General features: G+C 46.0%; 1 protein-coding gene across 1 annotated transcript in view; it reads left to right on the top strand.

Moving 5' to 3' along the window:
- The window catches only part of LOC142584923 (solute carrier family 35 member F2-like), a 129,255-nt gene extending 108,907 nt beyond the window's left edge, over nucleotides 1-20,348 (top strand). The window contains exons 3-7 of the mRNA XM_075695271.1: nucleotides 2,652-2,845; nucleotides 4,348-4,676; nucleotides 8,858-8,913; nucleotides 11,913-12,067; nucleotides 13,053-20,348. Coding sequence (XP_075551386.1) covers nucleotides 2,652-2,845; nucleotides 4,348-4,676; nucleotides 8,858-8,913; nucleotides 11,913-12,067; nucleotides 13,053-13,349 — 1,031 coding nt within the window. The 3' untranslated portion in view covers nucleotides 13,350-20,348. The remainder of the gene's footprint in view (nucleotides 1-2,651; nucleotides 2,846-4,347; nucleotides 4,677-8,857; nucleotides 8,914-11,912; nucleotides 12,068-13,052) is intronic.
- Nucleotides 20,349-21,042: the final 694 nt, after the last annotated feature.

Below are 21,042 nucleotides of genomic sequence, written 5' to 3'. Positions count from 1 at the left end.
ACTTGCCATATTCATGCTCTAAACGCGCCGACACATTATTAAGGGATGTTTTATTGGAGCAAGCATGTAGTACTTCGAGTGCAGTCTCATAAACGCGTCTCGAATACATCGGTGCTTGCCATTCTGCCATGTCTTGCGCAGATACCACATGACTGGTAGCTACGTAATCAACATTTAATGAACATTTGTTTGCGTGCATTGTGGATCCGAATGCTGTGCATCAACGCAGATTCTCACATTGCGTGGCATTTAGAAACTCTTAATATATTATCGCTAAATACCGCCACCTGAACGAGGCCGCAGAGAAGCGTATCAAGCAATTAAAAAAAATGTTGCTGCAGCGAAAAACATACGGTTACGTGTGTGCAACCGATCAGCGAAAAAGAGCCCCGAGGTTAGAAAATGCAATGAGGTATAGCTGGCGCGATAGTGCTCTACCAAATCGTGCAAGTACCCTCTCAGGTGGGGGCCTGAAAGTAAAGTTTATTGAAAGTGAGAGACAAACTTGGTTGCCTCATCTTTGATACCTTTTTGTCTGTTGGCTTGTTTTTGTCGTGTTGTCAGCTGGGTAGCTTTAAAGCTCGGGGCACAATAGAAGAGAGGGCTGGCTGTGATGCGAACAACAACGCTTATTCACTATCTTGCCCCGGGGGTAGGGGGGGGGGCGCACAGTTTGGCCGTTGCGAAAAAAGGTCGGAAAAATCCAGCGCTGGCGCTGTCATCGCGTCACACGAAGCACGACGAGAAGACCAGGCAAAGGAGACGTAAAATTTACGGGTTGTTCAATAACTCATGAAAAAAAGGTAATGAAAGTAAATATCTTTCCTTCCCAAAACTTTGGAAGCATGAAAAATGTGTCCTAACGAGATCATAGGAGATGGAAATAAAAATAACTACAAAGTTCTGATTCCGCATGTTACGGCAAAGATTGGACATTGTGCTATATAACCATCATAGATTTTTCATTCATTTGGAGGCCCTTAACGTCTTTCAGAATTGTCATCCAGCGGCCATTATATTTGGACTTTGGCCGCCGAGGAACGAAAGACAGACACGCTTTCAACTGTGCCGTTTTTCAGATCAGCTTGTGGCGGACCTGAGTCGCGATGTTTTCGGATGCACATTGTGGTCTAGCCAAAGTGAGAGCGTGGTCTTAGTACATTTAGACGTACTCAGGGTTGGAATAAGCTCAGCCGCAAGGGGATTCCATTCTGTCATTCGCCAGCGGTTTATACAGTTTAAGAGGTTGCAAGTGTTCGCCTTACACGAAGTATAGCGTATCGAAAAACTTTCCTGAAGCATGATGATCAAAATCTTGCTCTCTAGGAGTGCATCAGTTGGAGTCGCAAAGCCAATCAACCAGCCATGGGAAAAAGGCGGAGAGAGGGTGGAGGCTTCCGGAGAAATCAAGGGTTAAGGGTAGTAAGGTGGTTCAATCGATCGTTTCCTAGACGTAATTAGAGAGAAAGCCAAGCTGAGCTTCAATGAAGCTCTCATTATAGAGGCTTTAGGTTTCTATGCGTTTTCACGATGGACAGCTACTGGCGGGCTATGAATTTTCTGGCTCTTCATTCCTCCTCTTTCGCGTTACCACGGTGAAATGAAAGCGAACCTTCACTTGCAAGCTCTAAGGCCAGCAGACGAAAGCACAGGATGCCTATTGAAGATAGCTGCCCGAATTAGCAAATCTTTCAGCTCCCGGTTAGACTTTCACTTGTTGTGGTGAACGGCGGTGCGCCTGGGCAAATGATCCTGGAGTGACAACGTAAGTCGTCCATCTCGACCGTAGAATCCAAGTTTTTCTGTATAACGAAAGTCTTTTTCACGTCGCTTTTCATTCGCGCACTCACCCAGGCACGTTATGCAGATAGAACGCACATGTTGGAATAGAAGCTATCGTGAAGCTGGTGTTTAAATTTCATTCTACTAAATGCTCTGCGTAATGTTTTCATTTTATGCAACGTGTTCTTTCCTGAGGTGTTTATGCACAGCACCGATCATAACTTTAATGTTATGCAATATGCCCTACAGCTTTCCTAAGCTAGGCCGATGTGCAAACAGTAGCTCTTGCGAAGGCACACTGAACCGTCTGTGTAGTGGTGGCACGAGGACGTAGTTTGTGTTTATTGTTTATTGGAGCTAGAATGGTGAGGGTATGTCTACGAAGAGAGCAGCATGACTTGAAAGATAGGAGTAATGTCGAATATTATTTGTTCCGTTTCATTATTGTGTCCATGATAGAGCTTCCTACAATAATTACTAGAGGGAACTCTGGCGCTGCGATTGTTCAGCCACCATGGGAATGATTGTTAGCGCATGGATTTGTCTGATCTTCGGGCTTGTGGCTTCAGGCGTCCTTATGACTTCATTTATTACGAAATGGTTCTTGCGCTAGAAGATGCGAACAAAGAAAGTTTGGTACAGGGCACACGAAACACTTCGTGCGCCCTGTGGTAATGCCACATACACACACTTGCTGTGTACGGTATTACCGCACTTACCGTACGGTAACTTGGCACTGCCAAAACTATCTGTGAAAAGGAAACTTGGAATAAACGGTACATGGAAACAACTACTGTGATTATGAGTGTCGTATTGCCAGGAGATTCAGTCCGTTGTTTTCGCAACGCCGACGGTTCTTTGGCCTCCAGCGCAGAGTTTCGTCAACTACGTGCTGCTGTGCGCGGTGTTCACCACGTGGCTGGCGTGCCGGGGCGGCGACGCGGGCCTCATACCCGTGCTAAGAGCCCGCGGTGGACGCTACTTCCTGCTTGCTTTGGTGGACGTCGAGGCGAACTTCCTGCTGGTCAAGGCCTACCAGTACACCACGCTCACCAGCGTACAGGTGCGTCGCTCCCCGAGGGGAAAGCACACGTAGCAAACTGTCGGCGCATTTATTCGTTGTCGCACGACCAATCTCAAGTGCGACAGCTGTAGTCGCCGCCCGGACACATTTCTGTTTGGGCCTTTGTTTTCTCGACATTATCTAGTTGAAAAAAAAACGCGAATATCAACGTTCCCCTCTTATGCCGCAGGTGTGCCTTTATTTCACTGTTGAGAAAGGTCAGCGGCTTGTCCTCTAAAATTTCTAAACTTGCCTTGTGCATATATGTAGCACTAGTGGCTACTCAGCTTCTTATAGCAACACGCGATTCAATCCGTAAAAGATGTGATCTTAGGTGCAAGCATCAGCAATACACTGCGAGTAGCGGCATTGCAGGTGCGATGACAGATGTGTACCAGATGTGATCAAGAGAAATTTATAAAATTGTGTCAGGTCAACATGAGCGTATATTGATGTTCGTGGGAAGGCGATGCCGCCCTCTAAGGAGCAACGCCAATACAAAACAACGGTGAATCACATCATTAGGATAGGAAATTGCAAAAAAAAATTTAGCCAGTTTCATGGTTCAGTTTCCATTATACCAACAGCGTATGGAAATAGAGTAGGTATGTGTGGCAATAGTCGTTTTACTGTCCAGCAGAGAGAAATATAACGGGAAAGCAATAATAGAGACGGAATGGAGATCAACCAGACATGATTCGCTGCTCTCCGCTGCTGGCAAAGGGACTGGCAGTTAAACTAAAGGGCTAATTTGGTGAATCAGATCTACAGATCACCAAAGCAGCTTTCCAATTGCGGGTACCGAAATCTAAGAATTTGTTCGAACCTTACCGATGTAAAGTGCGCGCTATATGCATGGGCTGTAAGGAATCGGAGCACATTTCTCTAGCGCCAGTGGACGAGGACAGAAGGAAGATGTTCACAACACAAAGTTGCTGATGAGGTTTGTTGATTGTGTGCTTCTGTCCAGGCACAGTGATAAAGATGTACGCGGAATTATGGAGGCACGCACTATCAATCAGAGTGATCAAAGCTGCATAAGCACTCTCTCTGTGGAACTCCTAGATAAAGAAACGGCCTTTTTGGTAAGCTCAATCTCACATATTTATCAGGTGTGGCGCTACTGTGCACGGTGTATAAAGATGTTCTTATTTTTGCTGGGAATAAATTTGCTGAAGCTAACGGATTGTGTTGTCGTCTTTCTTCTATGCTTGTCCGCTGGCGCTTAAAATGTTTTCCGATTTAGAATACCAACACACAGCAGGCCTAGTATTATTCACCGTAAGTTTGGCGGAGGTTGTCGGACTTCACGTACAGATTTGTGTACTGTGACGGTAAACGTCAGTGTGAGACACTGTTTCTCTAAGATGTCATAAACCAACTCAGGGTGTTAAATGTTCTGTGTTGTTGACGTCTACCATATATCAGGGGCGTGGTAGCCAGGGAAACTTAACTGGCGTGTCTTCCCCGCATGGCCATCATCGCACGCTCAAAAAACCCAGCTGCTGGACTGCTTCACGATTCCGGTGGTGCTGGCGCTGTCGTGGCTCGCCCTGAAGGTGCGCTACCACCCGGTGCACGTGCTGGGCGTCAGCGTGGCGCTCCTAGGCGTCGGCTGCCTGGTGTGGGCGGACGCGCACGAGGCGTCCCACTCGGCGGGTCAGGTGTCGGCGACGCCCAATCGGCTGCTCGGCGACATGCTCTGCCTCGGAGGTGCCGCACTCTACGGCATTTCCAACGTGGCGCAGGAGGCGTCCGTCAAGCTGTGCGGCACTGTCGAGTTTCTGGGCGCGCTGGGGCTCTTCGGGAGCGTCATAAACGGCATACAGCTGTGAGTGTGCTGCCGGTTTCCTTCGACTGCAAAATTTTTATTTCTGAGAAACCCGTGGGGGGTTTCCTTGGCAGCATCCTGCTTCGATCGTGTGGAGGACAATCCGTTTCCCTCTTTCAAGCAACGAATGTGTTTTCATACCTGTACCTTTGCGGCACTACTTTTCAAGCTCTGCGCCTGGGTGGGGTGGTCCGATGGAAGAACATGAGTAGGTGATTTCCCACGTCGCTCTTACCGTCTACAAAGTGGACAGGAAACAAAATTGAAAGCGCAATAGAACTGAGAGAAAGACACTCGTCCAACAGTGCAGCGCTCATTTTGCACTGCGTGTGTTTTCCTTGTGCTTCGACAATTCCTGAAAGACCATGCAACCAGCCAAAGTCAAGTACTGCTGCTACAAATGAAAAACGGCTTTGATGCCGGAGTGCTTGACAACAGCTGTCACTGAGGGCATGTAAATTCGGTTGAGAGAACGTGTTGCGAAGGTAAGGGCCAGAAAGGAGCTGATCCGGTTTTCTTTGCATTTACAGTGACAGTTACTTTTTACGGTGTCCCTTCCACTTCTTTTTACAGAATCACTGTTACCATCACTTTTGTGAGTGACGAGCAGCCGATTATCATCGTAGGCTAAGACTTGAAAAAAAAAAAACTTAAACCGAGAGAATTCGTTTCGCACATTCAATAAGTGGACGTTGAGTACTGCTATGGCTTTGGACTGTACGTCTTCGTGTGAGTGCCTCGTTTGACTTTCAGTTTTGACTGCCTCATTTCCGGTCGTCCAGTACCAAGAACATTATCATAACAGAAAGCCACAATGTCGAGGGCGTGTCTGATCGAAGCAGTCTAATCTGTGTGTCTGTTTGTGCCCCACTTTGCGATATTTGCATACTTGCTTCGCCAATCTACTTAGCACACACATATTAGTGTTCCTCAGATTACAGCGGTAGGAATATGTTCCATAGCCAGAAGCGAGTAACTAAGGAAACCGGCTGACCATAGGGTGGAGCTGCTGCCCGAGCAGCCTTCGCCGTCTTTATCTTTATATAGGAGTCTTGGCAGCTTCGCACTACAATAGCGGAAGGTGTGTGCGGAATATCAGTGTTCGTTCCGTCTTTATTTGTCAGTTTCCCTGTGTACGTGTAACCTGAACTGCGCAACTTAAACCGTCCAGTAAAACTCATAACGTAATATGAGCAAATGAGACCTACGCGATGTTTTATTAAAGTCTAGTCAACTCACTGTTCGCACGGGAGATAAGGACGGACATCGACGCTAGGAACGAGGCCGTCATTGCGGATCGAAAGAGGCAGAGAGCAAGAGGAGGTTCGACGTCCGGTTACGTGCGCCGCGTTTCGAACAAATGCGGCCCCGCTGTTCCTCATTTGGGATTTTTGGCTTCCTTTTTTAGAGAATCGGGAAGGGTCGGGCGGCAGCGTTCCGACCGGGGCGGCGGCTGAACCGTTGGATGCTAATTAGGAAAGCCCTGTGGTCATTACCGCGGTTGCGTGTCGCCTCTCTCGCTGCTACCGCGGTGGGACTGTCGTTAGCGCGGCTGCCTGCCCGAGCGTGCTCGGCCTGCCGAACGTGAGCTGGCCTTCACGTCCGCTTCCGAACCGTCAATGCGACTACGCACGGTCATTAGCGAGCGGTCCGCCGCCGATTGGGACGTCGCGAGGGGCAGCGGTTACCGGCCGGCCACGAGTCGAGAAGCGCGACCGTGACTTAATGGTGGCACGCTACAAAGCGATGCCGGGCGTCTCCGTTGTCGGTAAGAGATCGTAGAAGCAAACAAACGGAGTTGCATTCACGCCAGAACCTATACAGCCTTATGCCCTTGTGAAGAAGCCAGGAAGCTTCTTGGCGATTTATTGATTGATCATTGGGCTTGTTGACACCACAGCAACACTGGGGCTACGAGAGCCGCAGTAGTGTAGTGCTGCGGGTACGTTTTTGATCAACCGGGGTTCTTTAACTTGCACACGAATCCAAGAACGCGAGTAGTTTTGCATGCAATCCTCCCCAATCAGAATGTGAACAATGCGGCTGGGAGTCGAACAGGCGACTTCTTCTTCAGCAATGAAATGTGCCATCGCCGCAGGGCCGGCGTAGTGGTTAAGTCATTAGAAATACTGACGTGTGTGAATCAACGGTAAGTTGGCAGCCCCTGATGTATATCTTCTACATGGAGACTGATTCAGAGGACCTGTTACTGGAGCGAGCTACAGCCGTTCGATTTTTCTGACACAGATTTGTGTGTGTCCTGTTTGACCGCGCCTAAGACAGGGTAAATGCTTAGGCTTCTGTACGGGTGTATTCTTACCAGACACTGGTAAAAAGACACCAGCGAGCACAAAGGCTGTGCCTTGTTTGTGTGTCTCATGCGTCGCTGTGTCGCAGCTGCTGCGCTCATCGTTAATTATGAATTAGGGCGCACATATGTCCCCCACATGTTTAAGCATGAAACGCTTTTAGCGCCCGTTGCCGGCTACCTTCAAGCGACCTTGAGCCAAAAGCCGGCACCGTTATCCGGGCTCTTAAATGAGAACATCCGGGCAAATTGCGAGAACGAAACGAGATCATTCGGACAACCAGTCAAGATGGCATTACATAGTCTGGCTACTTCCCAAACAAGTTACAAAAAATATTGCTTCCGAGTTCTTGCAAATGTTTGCTCACAGTATAACTCAAGCTTTAGCTTCTAGTACGCTGAAGTTCTATTTATTATTTCCGACAGCGGCGTTCGAAAGGCAGATACAGGGCACTTCATTGTCATCTGACACATGGGACATCTGAGACATCTGAGAGTTTCCTGGGCTCTTTTCAAACGCCAGTGGTCCGTGAGGTCCGCGGCGTGTCCGGCGTGCCGGTAGCGTCCGGCGCATCGCGGATGGCTGGTTGACTGAGACGAGACTTGCAATGAGGTTCTGTCTCTGACAGGAAACTATTGCGTTTATATGGACCAGTGTGCCTTGGGGGTGTGCCATTGCGAACATGCACTACACCCACTTTAAGATTGTGGCTTGTATCATCTGAACCAATGTCTTTGCCGGTAGCCATTTCATACTTACATCTACTCTCGATTACGAGACAGCCAGCATTTTTTACACCGAAGCTCTATATGGCAAGGGTTCCGTGCATCCTTGCTGTCCGTGAACAAAAACTATCATAATAAAGGGATCATAACCCCGTAAGCAAGCAGAAAATGTAATGGCTCACAGCCCCGTAAGGCAGATGCTACAAGCACGCAGCCACGTGAAGCGAACAGTGCTTACATTCGTTCTAATCACGCATACAACATACAGAACAGCATGTTGAAAACTGTCATGATCAATGGGTCATACCCCCCTAAGCAAGCAAAAAATGCAATGGATCATAGCGCCGTAGGGTTCATGGATACTCACTTGGCGTGGGTTAGTTGCGATGACAGTACCCCTGTGTTCGCTGTCGGTGATTTCAATGTGGGTGAAAAGGGAGTGGCTTAGTTGTTTCGTGTTGGAGACATAGCGCTTGTGATGCCGCACCGATCCGGCCCAACCAGCCACCCAGCGGCGTGCGTGCATCAATCTAACATTATCAAAGAATGTGTTTGCAGTTGCGAGTCGAATAATGACCAGCCATCAAGACAATAAATGAGTTCGTATCTTTATTCAGAATTCATCTTTTTCGCATCCTCGATCATCAGTTGGCGTTCTTGCCATCGCAGAGACCTCGTGCAACGCTTTCTGACGGTATAATTACCGATACCGATTAGCTTCCGTTATGATACATACCAGCAGCAAGGCCTTCATTGCCCTTGTGGTGTCTCCAACAGCCTCAGGTGCGCTTAAGTATTCCGGGTGTAAAGAAGAAGCCAGTCACCCAAAAATAGCTCTGAAACAGATGACGCTGCCATTAATCAATGAGACATACGGGGACCGAATACACATCTATACCGGTGGTTCGGCCTCAAATGTGCGAGATAAGAAGATACGTTGTGTTAGGTGTCCGCTTGTGTTATAATTTGTTCTCGTTAGTCCGAGCTAATAGGGAATTGTTCGTAAGCCGTCTTCTCGGTTGAGATTCAGGGGGCAAATGGCGCCATTGCATATTATGGAACTCTGCCGAACCTATGTTTAAACGCGCATGACCAGTTTTGCTTGGATGATGGAACATCTTTTTTGTTTCTTCCTCTGCCTCCACAGAGCCTTACTGGAAAAGGAACAAGTGGGCGAAATTAGATGGGATGATTGGCAAGAAGGTGAGTGCATTGTAGACGGGACATCACTGCGACTCGATCGGGATAAATGTGACATTTTCTCTGAATAACAGGGTGCTATGACTAGCCGTGATCAATTATCACGTGCCTGTCACGACACGGCCGCGTCAGAGTATAAATGTGCGTGGCTTGTCACAGGTGTCAGAAAGCGCACGCGAATGCTGGCGAGCGGCAGCATCTTTAGTGTCGCGAAGAAAATTTGTCTAGGGGCTAGTTTTGTGGCATGCCTGTCGCAGCCAAAAGGGGAGACCAACGGGGAGCGGATGGTTCATTCGCGTGAGCAAATTCTGCGAGAAACTACCAGCCTTTCCCGACGTGGTTGATAACTGCTATAGTGGCTCCAGCTGGGAGCGAATCTGTCGCGTGCTTTGCCGTGGCGGCAAAGACGTCCGCATGTGTGACCATGCCTATGAGGGCGCGTTTTGCCGCGATAGGCATTTCGCGTGCCATTTTCGGCTAGTGTGGCCGTGCCCGTAGAGTTTCATGCAATAATTACTTTAGGGAACTCTGGCTCTAGTATCTACGAGAGCTTCAATGAGGACGGTTGACCCAGCATGTGAATTATGCCACGGGAAGGACATGGATTTGCCTAAACTTCGTCCGTTTGACTTCAAACCGCGTTATGACTTCGTAAACTCGTCATTTTCAACAGTGTAATGCGTAATAAATAACTAAAGAAGCATTATTACAATTGTCCCACGTCAAAACTCAAATACAGAACCTCTAGTATACAAGCCCGACATTGAAACTATTGAGCCATGGACGCACGCATTGACAAGCGGCATAAAACGCCCTTACGAATCTATCGCTGGCAAGCCAGTGCCTTGAGATGCTTATCGCGTTTCGATTTCGCCACCTCGACAAGCTGGACCGTTAGAATTAGTAGCGATTGCGCATGTTCACAGTGCCTTCTGGACCTCTAAAAGTATAGCTTGATTGCTCTGAAATTTACGACAATGAAGGCATATAAAGCGTAATGTACAAAGCCGTACGAACGTTTGGATGCACAAGCATGAAATGAGGCAAATCCATGACCTTCCCACCATTCCCATGGTGGCTGAATGATTGCGGCGCCAGAGTTGCCTGTAGTAATTATTGTAGGAAACTCAATGGCCGTGCCTTCACGCAGTTAGAATGGAAAGTTCACGTTAGACTGGCACGTTAGACTTGTACATGCTCCATTGTTCAGGGAACCTCAAGGGCGAGGTTATATGTTAGTCGAGGTTACTGCATTGCATTAGTCTGAAACCGGGGCCCCTTTAACACAGGCTGGGGTTTTGTTGTCAGCTTGCATTGTGTTCGAAAATAGTCAAATGCTGGCCGGCCACGTTCACGCTTGAGTCAGTATTCCTGGCCGTGGGAACTCGATACGTAGCTGAGTTTACAACTGGTTGTCACAAGCTTTTTCACTGGTTAACAGGCATGCAGGCGTGAAAAGAGAAATGAAATTACAAGCACAGTTGTATAACCAAACTTGATAAGGTAACGCCTGATTGGCCCTAGGAGTAATGGAAGGCAATGAAACATGATTATGTGCCAAAGGTTGCCTGTGTAGGTTAAAGCGCCTTCTGAGGACGCGCGGTAGGACATATCCAAGAAATATGCCGATAAATTGTTTAAGAGGAAGCTTTAGCTCAAGTGCTCCTATCTAAATACATGTAAAAGGAGAATTCGTTTTTCTCGGCAACCACTGCACCAAATTTGACGAGGTTTGTTGCATTTAAAAGACAAATTTAAAATCTAGTGACTGTTGGTTTTGAATTTTTGAGTTAGATCGTCAATTTTTTATTAAGAATTGGCAAAAATCGAAAATTTTCAGAAAACGAAACCATCAAGTTTTGAACTCTGTTACTCAGCAACGAAAACGTATATCACAATTATGTGAAATGCATCTAATAGAGCATCTAAAGTGGACAAAATTGATATGTTACACATGAATTTCAAGACATTCAGCAATATGGAAATACAGCTTTTGCCGAACCTTTGTACACAACGTTACAAAATTCACGTAAGATATAAGATGTCATATTGATTTGGTCCGCTTTCAACAATCTAGGTAATACAGTCTACAGAACCAGGATACCTTTTCTTGATGCAGAGTTATTATTTCTTGTAAATTTCGTGCTTCTATACTTCTCGAACTTTCGTATTTTTAAAAATCATAAGAAAAAAAACTCGGGCCCTAACTCGAAATTCCGCTTGCAACAGTCACTAGTATTTAAGTTTGTCTCTCAAATGCAACAACTTTCATTAAAATTGGTGCAGAGCTTACCTCAGAAAAACGGTTTTGTGTTTTACTTGTATTTGAAGAGGCCGCGTCGGAGTTCGGCCCGAGCTAAAGCTGTCTCTTAAGAAATCCATCAATTTCATTTTGAACTATCTTACGCTAAAGAGAGAAGATGTATTTAGCATCATGTTAGCGCCTGTTTATGAACAACATGTGAGGCAACAAGTTATCTAAAAGAAACCCTGCCAAGGGTTGCTTAAATCTCATTTCGGGAAGTGCAGAAAGGCAATGGCTTGCCGCTGGTTGCAAGAAGCAAGTTCGTTAGGGTAGTGCCTCGGTAAATTAACTTATAGGACAATGTACAGTAGCCTATGAGAGACGCAGCAGTGAATGACTCCGGATTTATTGTGACTACCTGCGGTTCTTCGAAGTGTGCCAAAGAAACGGTGCATTAATTAGCTCCTTCGCATTTCCCCTTCGTCGGTACAGGGCCGCCACAGTAGCGAATTTAACACGCGACCTCATGCAGTTATTCATTCACTTGCCTCGTTTTAATGCGATTGAAAATATCGTGACGACAAATTATCCTTTGTTCATATCAGTCATTCAGTAGTTGAGCTCTTAACTGCGTACAGGCACGGGTACCGGTGCGTTTTGGAGTGGCCACCGCAGAAGAGTCCCGCATAGCGTTGTCGCTCGTACGGAGACGCGAGACACATAAACCGTGCAACGTTGCCCGACCTTATCCGCGCAGTGTCCATGCTACTGGGCTTTTCTGGGTGCCTGTTCCTGCTGTACCTGCTGATGCCGGTGGTCATTCGGCTGTCGAGCGCCACTGCCGCGAACCTCTCCATCCTTTCAGCCGATTTTTACGCCCTCGCCATTGGCGTATTCGTCTTCCATTACAAGGTATTGCAATTTGCGCTGTGTTTCTACGACGACCTTTCTTATTCTTTCTTTTTTTACACGCTTAACTTCCTGTCACTTATTCAAATATCTCTCACTCCTAAAAGTCTGTTTGCGATGCCACTCGGCAGCTAAGGGATGCACGAAACACCGAACAAGTTGTGAAGCATGAGTGTTGCGCGATAATTCGGTGGTAATTAAGACGTCTGACACCCAACTGCACAGTGCCTCGAGTACAGGAGTTTCAATCCCCCCTGGTGGTAGTGCGGGACGTCTTGTTCCAGAGCGAGAGGGTTGTAGCGGAGGGTGCGTTTGCAAACACGGAGAATTATAACAACCAAATTTTCGGAATAGCGGTGGTCATTGTGGCAGAGCTCCTATAGTTTGTCATAATTCATGCATCGTGGCTAAAAAGTCAAAGGGTAGTCAAAAAGCAAACTGCGCGCATGTTTGTGTGTGTGTGTGTGTGTGTGTGTGTGTGTGTTTGTTTGTTTGTGTATGTGTGTCCCGCGTGCTTAGCCAGATCTCATTCCAACTGGATGTGGCTGCCGTGATCCGCTATTGATATCTTGTTTGCGCTAATTTATTTTAGTGCACTTACAGGCTAGAAGCCTGAACCCACCAAGGATAGCTCAGGGCGGCAATAATGTAGCGATTCTATTGTGTTTTTTTTCCTTCTCGCGTACCGTCAGTTGCCCGGGCAGCGCTCCGACTACGTTATCCCCACGATCGGTAGGTCTGAAGCGGTAGATGATAAGGAAGGCGTATAATCGAGCGAAATGAATAATTTACCGGCCCAGCTCTTGGGGAGAATTACGGAGACGTGAAGTCGCAGCGTCTGGGAGGGAGCCAGTTTACAAGAAAACGTCGCTTAGAACGAGAGAGTATTGTTAACAGAAGTTTATTTCGCGTCTGTTGCCGGCCGTTGTTTTATGCAAATTTTCTCGACTGGCATTACTTCAACGTGACTGTAAATTTCCCGTTGCAGTTCCACTGGCTGTACATGGTGTCCTTTAGCCTGGTAATCGCGGGCGTGGCGCTGTACTCGGCCAAGCCGACTCCTCTGGGTCTCGGACACCAGGAGAGGGACTCGGAGGAAGCGCTGGCCTACACACCTTCAGGAGTAGGAGTAGCCGGAGGCGGTTGCCACGTGACCCAGTACGGGTCATCCGGCACGGAGCACGGCTCGGCGCCTCTGATATCCGTGTCGCACGCCGTAAGCGTGCATGCGTTCGGAACGCACCAACACGAGCCGAGTCCCAAGACCAACGGTGCTGTCTCCTGATCATGCGGCTGCCCAGCGCCACCGCCCGCTACGTCAACACCGACGACCAACGTTGCTCAATGAATCACCAACGCCACGCGCCTTTCCCTCTAGTTGACGCCGTGGGTTGGTTTGCGCGAACGAACATATTTTTAACATTTGAAGGCTTGGGAACATCTCGGTGTCAGTGTGGATCTCATGGAACCTGCCCGTCTGGCCCTGCCGAATAACGTGTTCAAAACTGCACTCACATGATCTGTAACTGCGCACGTATGCTTGTTACCGCATGTGTGATAAGAAATATACTGAACGGGCTTAATGGCCCTTCAGTGTACTCACAGTTTTTTTCAATAGGCTATAGATACCGGGCACCATTGTGGCATTTAGGTTGTGTTGACTGCCTACTGTAAAGTCTTACTGAATAGAAAAAATTGGAAAAATTTAATCTGTTGATAAATAAGCAACACGTGTTTTCTTTTCGCATGTTCATTCATTAAGAAAAACAATCATGAGTTATTCATTGTTTTGTTGTTTTTTGCTCAAGTGAAGTTTTAGGTATGAGTTCATGATTGTTGTGTCTGATAAGAAGCAATCAGCAGTGAGGAGTTTTTTTTTCTTGCGTCTACTCCAAGAAGCTTTTATAGCTTGGGAAAGTAAGTTGTCCTGGTGCTTCTGCCATGTGAACACGTTATTGGCATAATAATCTTCTTGAAACTTCTTGAAGAACAAAATGGCATATGTTGCAGAGGAAGCATGTGTCTTATTATTTGTTGTTACATGGCGTTGTGACGTCATGTTGTGCAAGATCTGCAAGTAAGACGCACGTAGATCTGATCTTGTTAAAATGAAGGGCTCCTACTAGATGCCTCTGTTCAATATGCAGGCAAAGTTCAGTGAAATTTTAACACTGATTTGTGTAAGCTAGACGAGTGTTGGGTCTATTATAGTGATTGAATCCCCTTTATTTCATTACTGCAAGTTTCTGAGCAAATATCGGTGTTCTCTTGCATAATGATGTTTTTACGGTTTTAGAATGTGCGTGTTCTTGGATTACTTTGACTTCTTCCTGAATTAAAGAAGGAATGACAGAGTGTCCCTGAATTTTATGTGTGCCACCTAGGGCATAAGGCTTTTATGCCTAAAACCCTCAACGAGGTGTCGATAGCAGCTGCTCGACAGAAGTTATGGCTCAAGCAAGCACTCAGCATGTGCGCTTGCTAACATTACTTGCTCCCGGAAGAGACTGTTGGAAACGACTGTTAGTGTCAGCCTGTGTAAGCTTAAAGGGGATCAATAAATGTCGAGGGTCATTTTTGAGTTCCTTTCGAATTGGTGAAATAATTTTAGCGACGACTTTGTGCTGAGAAGCGACTGATAGGTTGGCTATTCTCCTTATGTTGGTACGGAATATTACATAAGTGCTATCTTTGTGACTTAAGTAGGTTTTTTTTTGAGCCAGTGTTTTAAAGCTTCAGGAAGTCTACGTAATGTTTAAAGCGGCGTTATAGTAGTCTAAGAAACAAACAAACCAGTGTAAATGAAAATGCAATGTTGATTTTGAGTACTTTTGCTCGCTAAGATGCTCCAAGTGATGTAAGCGTTTCAAGGTTCCAGCAAAGTTGATTTTGGCTACGTTTGGGAGCATTAAATTTGTAAACTTATTTATCTGGTTTCATTTTATGAACTTAATTTAAGACTTGAGCGTGAACAAATGTCTTACTGTATGTGCACACATTGTGTTCAAGAAAGCAATCTTTTCTTTGTTTCGGTTTTTTTTTTTATGCCCTCGCTAGTTTTAAAGTTTTGCCAAGAAAGCTTTCTTCCATGATTCAGCGCTGTAATTGGCAAGTGTTCCATCTGCTTCAATAGAGAAGCATATAAGAGCCAAAGGCCGTCCTGTTAGTTGAGTCGGCGTTAAGGGGAAGCTCTAGCTCGGGCACAACTCCGACGCCGCCTATTGAAATACATGTAAAACGCAAAAACATTTTTTAAACCCCTGGACCCCTGGACCGATTTTAATTAAATCTGTTGCATTTAAGATTGAAAGTTAAATTCTAGTGACTGTTGGAAGCGGAATTTCGATTTAAGTCCTGAATTTTGTTACAAAGCATTTCAAAAATTCCGGAGTTTGAAAAATATTGAAGCACGAACTTTACCAATTCGTAGCTCTGCATCAAGAACAGATATCGCGGTTCTGTAAACGGCATCCATTAGACCATCGAAAGCGAACAAATTCGGTATGCCATTTGATATCTGACGTGAATTTGTTACGTTGTTTGCAAGCGTTCTGCAAGAGATGCATTTCTATATTACTGAATTTTTCTAGATTCATGTGTAACATATCAAATTTGTCCTCTTTAGATTTACTATTAGATGCAATTTGCAGAATTGCATTATCATTTTTGGTTACTAAGTTACACAGCTGTAAACTTGATAGTTTCGTTTTCTTTAATTTTCAATTTTTGCCGGTTTTGAATAAAAAGTTGAGGACCTAAATAAAAAATTCGAAACCAACAGTGACTAGATTTTAAGTTTCTCTTTTAAATGCAACCAACTTCGTCAAATTTCGTGCTGTGGTTGCTGAGAAAAACGAATTCTCCTTTTACATGCATTTATATAGGAGCACCTGGGCTAAAGATTCCTCTTAACGCCGATTTTATTTAATACCAGCTATACAGTAGGCGTGCATAAAAATTTCGTATCGTATTGTTGATCGGCACAAGTGCGACCGCTGCACCATAGCAGGCCTTGCGAATGGGATTCGCGTAGAATTTGCCTGTCCCATGATGGGCCGATTTTGCAGCTTCCTTCATTGACGGATGAAAAGACGAGTATGGTCGAATTATCGGGATTTTAGCTCGCAGCGATAGGAATGCGTCACTTGATTTGAGCTGCTTAACTATATTTTAGGAATATTGACAATTTTGTAATTGAACCGCATTAAACTTTTATTGGCAACTGTGATCGCGTATATAGTTTCAGAAAATCTTATTGATCAGATTGCCGTGCTACTGCGAAAAACACGTATAGAACGAATTTTGTAAGTACAGATGTTCTCTTAACTTATTGAGGCATATATTCGTTTACGGCACCAATACACTTATGTACTAATGTTTTTCACGGTATGTGAAACAATGAAAACGTGAGAAAGTAATCGCTAAACATCGGATAAACGTGCGTCTGTTGCAAAACATGTTCCTTAAAAGTTAAAACTTACAAAAGCAAAATAATTTGAGCGCGCACTTTTTAAGTACCCCCAAGTAAATACCTGCCCGATAAGATGTGGACGAACGGAATGCACTGAAAGGACATTCTGACATTTCGGCACCTTCTTTGTGTCATGTTTTACTGCAGTGTTCAAACTAATGTGCAACAACTGGCACGACACAATGCTTTACTACATTTACTAGCTTGACTCTAAAAGCGCTTACACAGTGAAAGAACTTGCGCCGTAATTTGCAAGCGTAAGCGGACGCAAATCATCAGCTTCGGAGCTGGCTACTGCTCACTGGCAGCTTCATTAGCGAATGCATGCCACCATTCTTGGAGCGTTTTGCTTACTTAGTGCACAAACGAACGAGTAATAAGTACTCTATTCCAAGTATCGCCGGCTAATACGGGTTGCCCATGAAATCACGTAGCAAACAATACTAATTCGTTTGAGGCGTCCACCGCGAAGCGTGGTGTAATATGTCTTGATGGCATTAATAGGATCCCGGAAGCTGAAGGCTCGATTCATGGTAAAGTGTAATTTATTCATGCAACACCACTAATGTAATGCAAGAAAACGCTGTCGGTGGCGAGCTGCTAGTCTTTCAGAAGCTGGTATGTTTTGGTGCGTCCGGATGGGAGTGGGAGAAATGAGCCAGAAAGTGAAAATAAGCATAGTCTTGAAGCTATATCGATTTCTGCCTGTGTGTGAGCTAGAACGCCGCTGCAGAACAGCTTTCGTAGCCTGAGAAAGAAAAGTCATTTTCCATCTTTTGTTCTACGCACTCGCAGAACTGATTGGCAGATAACTAATGGGAAGTGCACTATACACAGGACGCTCCATTATGTCATGCTTTTTTCTTTCTCTCCTTTTCACGTTTTCTATGTCTGCTGCTAAGTCATGGGCGGTTGTTAGGAAGTTCTTTCTTGACCGCACTCTCTCTCTCTCTCTCTGCGCTCCTTCTTCTTTCTTGTCATGTGCGCCACGAACGCCGACGGTCAGCCAATAAGTTAGTTGGAGCCTTATATTACACCTTAACAAAGTTCATTGACATCTTTCAGTCTCGTTTGAGAGGTAAAAATAACTCAGCGTCAATGCGTAACAGCTCTGTCTTTACTTTGACTCATTTCGGAGCAAAGCCCGCGAATGCGGCAAAATGCGAGGACTTCGCGCAGAAAGCTTTTTGGTTAGACATCGCGGAAGAAGCACGAGGGTATGCATATCAATGAAACTATTGCTGGAATTAAAGCATTTGCGAATGTTCTACGACATCGGAGAAAAAAGAAAGGAATAATAGCAGTTTATTTCGAATTGCCCGAAGCATCTAGCCAAGGAGTGCACTGTTTAATTATTTACGTTGGAGCAAGTTGCAGGAAAGGTAATGTGTGGCGAAAGCCTACTTTGTGCTTATCAAGAATTGCGTATTTGTGCATCGATCGAAACGAGCCATGCATACAAAACGTACATTTGAATGCGTAAGCATTGTTTGGCGAGCACCCCAGCAGGATCTGTTTGTCGTACGAAAAGTTTAATGCCTCCTATGTGTACAAAAATGCGTACTTTGAGAAGTTAACACATTTCATCGCTACAGTAAAGTAAATCAGAGAGAAAACCGTTCCAGTCAGGTTGCCTTGAAATCTTACTTTATCGCGTAACGGGTGCGTCTCCAGAGACGCCTGCTGTGGAGCTGCAGAATATAAAAATAACTGATTTATACATGTCATAATAGTATAATACTAATAATAGTAATAACAATAACAATAGTAACGAATGATTGGTGGCGTTAAATGAAATGGGCAAACTCACCGTCGCCGCGTCAATGTCGTAAGAAAAGAAAAAGAGAAAAAAATCAATGACCAAGCTCTCCGTGTATAAATGGTTAACCAGGGAAGCTGAAACGTGCAGCCGCGGTTTTCATGACTAGGTTAATCGCGACGATTGATTAAACGACGGCTTCGTAGGCTGCCTGATCCTCGGTACGCGATGGCTGCTTGCGATCGGGTGCAGCAGCCTTGTACCCGGCTGCAGCATCGGCACGGAGTAGAAGAGCTCGTTCACGGTTCTGCTCGGGGCATTGCTGATCGAAAGCTGTCTGCTCCTCAGGAATACGTATGACGCGTGGCCTGCCCATTTCGGAGACTGATATAAACAGCTTCGCGCGCGCTCGCCTGCGATGGACAGCAACGACGTCACTACTGGCGCAGCCAATCGCGCGCATCTCTTTCTCTTTTTTTTCTCGTGCATGCAGTAATTTTCGGCGTACAGGCGACAGACAGACGGATGGACGAGTCGTCTATACATCTACAGTTTCCCTGTAAAAAGGCAAGAAGTAGCTGTGGTGAAATCGGTTGTAACGGCGCTCGGGCTCAATTGATGCGATCGCTTTGAAGGGCCCATGCAGCTTCCTGGCAACTCACCTCCACAACGTTCAGTACACGGATTTCATTTCTTCAGCACCGGGAAAGGACTGGGTAGGCATGCATGAGCCAGGAGAAACAAGTACGCAAAAGCGCAGTAACAGCCGAGCCAAAGAATGCTTACGCATTAGTATACAATCCTCGGAATCTCTACAGCGTTTTCTTGATGCACTGCTCTAATGGTGGTTATGCTGGATTTGTGTCGTAAGTTTGTCGAGCTTTGCGAGACACTTGCTTGATGTGTATAGACCTACTGCACTTATTTGAGCCCCGCTTTACGGCAGCAAAAATTAACTTTGTTTTTGCGTAACCAAGCTGGACTTGTATCATCCCACATGAAAACGGGCGGACACGACGCCTTTCAGCGTGTGCTTCTCAAAGTAATCTTACTGAATCAAAGCTCATGTTTCACTGGCAAAGCTACCGCAGAGGAAGGCGCACTCGGTTTGACTGTTTTGTTGAAGTAGAACAATAAATAGGAGATATGTGGAAATGGCGGCGTCCACCTCTCGAATTCCTGTGACTGTCTGAAACAAATTGCCCTGCCGTCCGATCGTCTAGGACCCTCGATGAACCACCTCTCTGAGTTCGATTTGTTAGATGTCCTTGTACGCATCTTCTCAAAGGTGACGGTGTGTCCAGTTGTGTCGTGTCGCGCATCAACCATTCCTGCACATCAGAGACCACAGTCTTTTTTGGTAAGAGTATGTCAACGTAAATGGCCAAGACCGACCTTCCGAAAGCCTTCGTTCGGATTTGAGTGGAAAGAACTTCCTGGGTGGCCGCGTTCTTTGTGTGAATCGCCGCGATATGTACACGTGCCCGGATCACGTCAGTAGAACGTTTTTTGAGCACTTACTGGTGTATCTTTTTTTTTCTTTTAGAGCGGTATTTACGACTGATGTGAAGTTATGAGTGCGTAAATATTCTGATCGCTCAGTGTGTTAAATTGGTTCGCACGCCACGCAATTTCATGTTATCTACTGCGTATTTTTTGTTTCATTTTTGTGTCATGTGGTGCGCAAGACGCGGTTTAATTGCGCCCAGCTGCTTCATTTTGGTGAGATTTACGCTGTTAAATATATCTTGCCATGTGTCTGTGTTAATTTCTGTCGCTTCATACTACTGTGCCATAGCTGCGTTCGTTGTTGCAATTTTGAATCAAAACTTGTGCAATAAAGCTCAGAACAAACGCGAGAAGGTTCGACAGCAATCGTGCTGCGAGGTGTGTGAACCGTTGTTCTTGCGAAAACTGTGTGAACGCTGCCGATGGGCAATGCGGAACTGTTACTTGTATATATGCCATGGAACACTCGGGCTTAGGTGGGTTGAGAATGTTATTTCTTGTTTCTCGAATATTTGTAGAATAAAATACAGTTCTTTTTATCGAAACCGAGAGCTATTACGTTATTGTGTGCTGTACTGCATGATGGATAATGCATTTACGCAAGCCACGCACGCCCTAAAATACGCACACCTGCTCAGGCACCCTCGACGAGGTCAACTGCACGTTGGTTAAACGACGCAAAAGACAAGCAGAAAAAAATCTATGTACACTTTGCTGAGCTAAACAGCGATAGGGGAAAGCCTATGTACGAATGCCTCTGTAGCTGTAGTCTGAACTGTTCTGCGAACGGACGCCGCTGTTGCCGAGAGCACGGGATGCAGTCACTGCCATATGGCTGCAAGGTTTGTCGCCGATGTGCGCTCACCCCTACCAGCCCTCTCGCACAGAGCTACTAGCATGGCACCTCCTCTCCTTGCTCCGCTCGCCGGTGATCACCGCTTTCCTGCGTCCACCACGGGTTGTGCCCGGACACTCATGAGCCACTGAAAGCTTATGGCTTAAAAAACGTGCCACGATAGCACGCGCCTTCGCCGGACGCGATCTCGTCGTCCCACCGGCAACGGACACGCGCAGAATACCAGAAGCGACCTTCGAGGAAGAACAGCTAGTGGACTCTTGATCTCCGAGGAAAAACACATGCGAAGGTGTTTTCATCTCGGATGCGAAGCATCCATTGCGTCATCCCTGGCACGTTGCGGTAAACACATAAGTAGGGCAAGTATTCAACTTCTTTGTTAC

This window comes from Dermacentor variabilis, chromosome 6 (assembly GCF_050947875.1).
Source record: "Dermacentor variabilis isolate Ectoservices chromosome 6, ASM5094787v1, whole genome shotgun sequence".
NCBI lineage: Eukaryota > Metazoa > Arthropoda > Arachnida > Ixodida > Ixodidae > Dermacentor > Dermacentor variabilis.
This window is presented reverse-complemented; position numbering and strand designations above follow the sequence as displayed.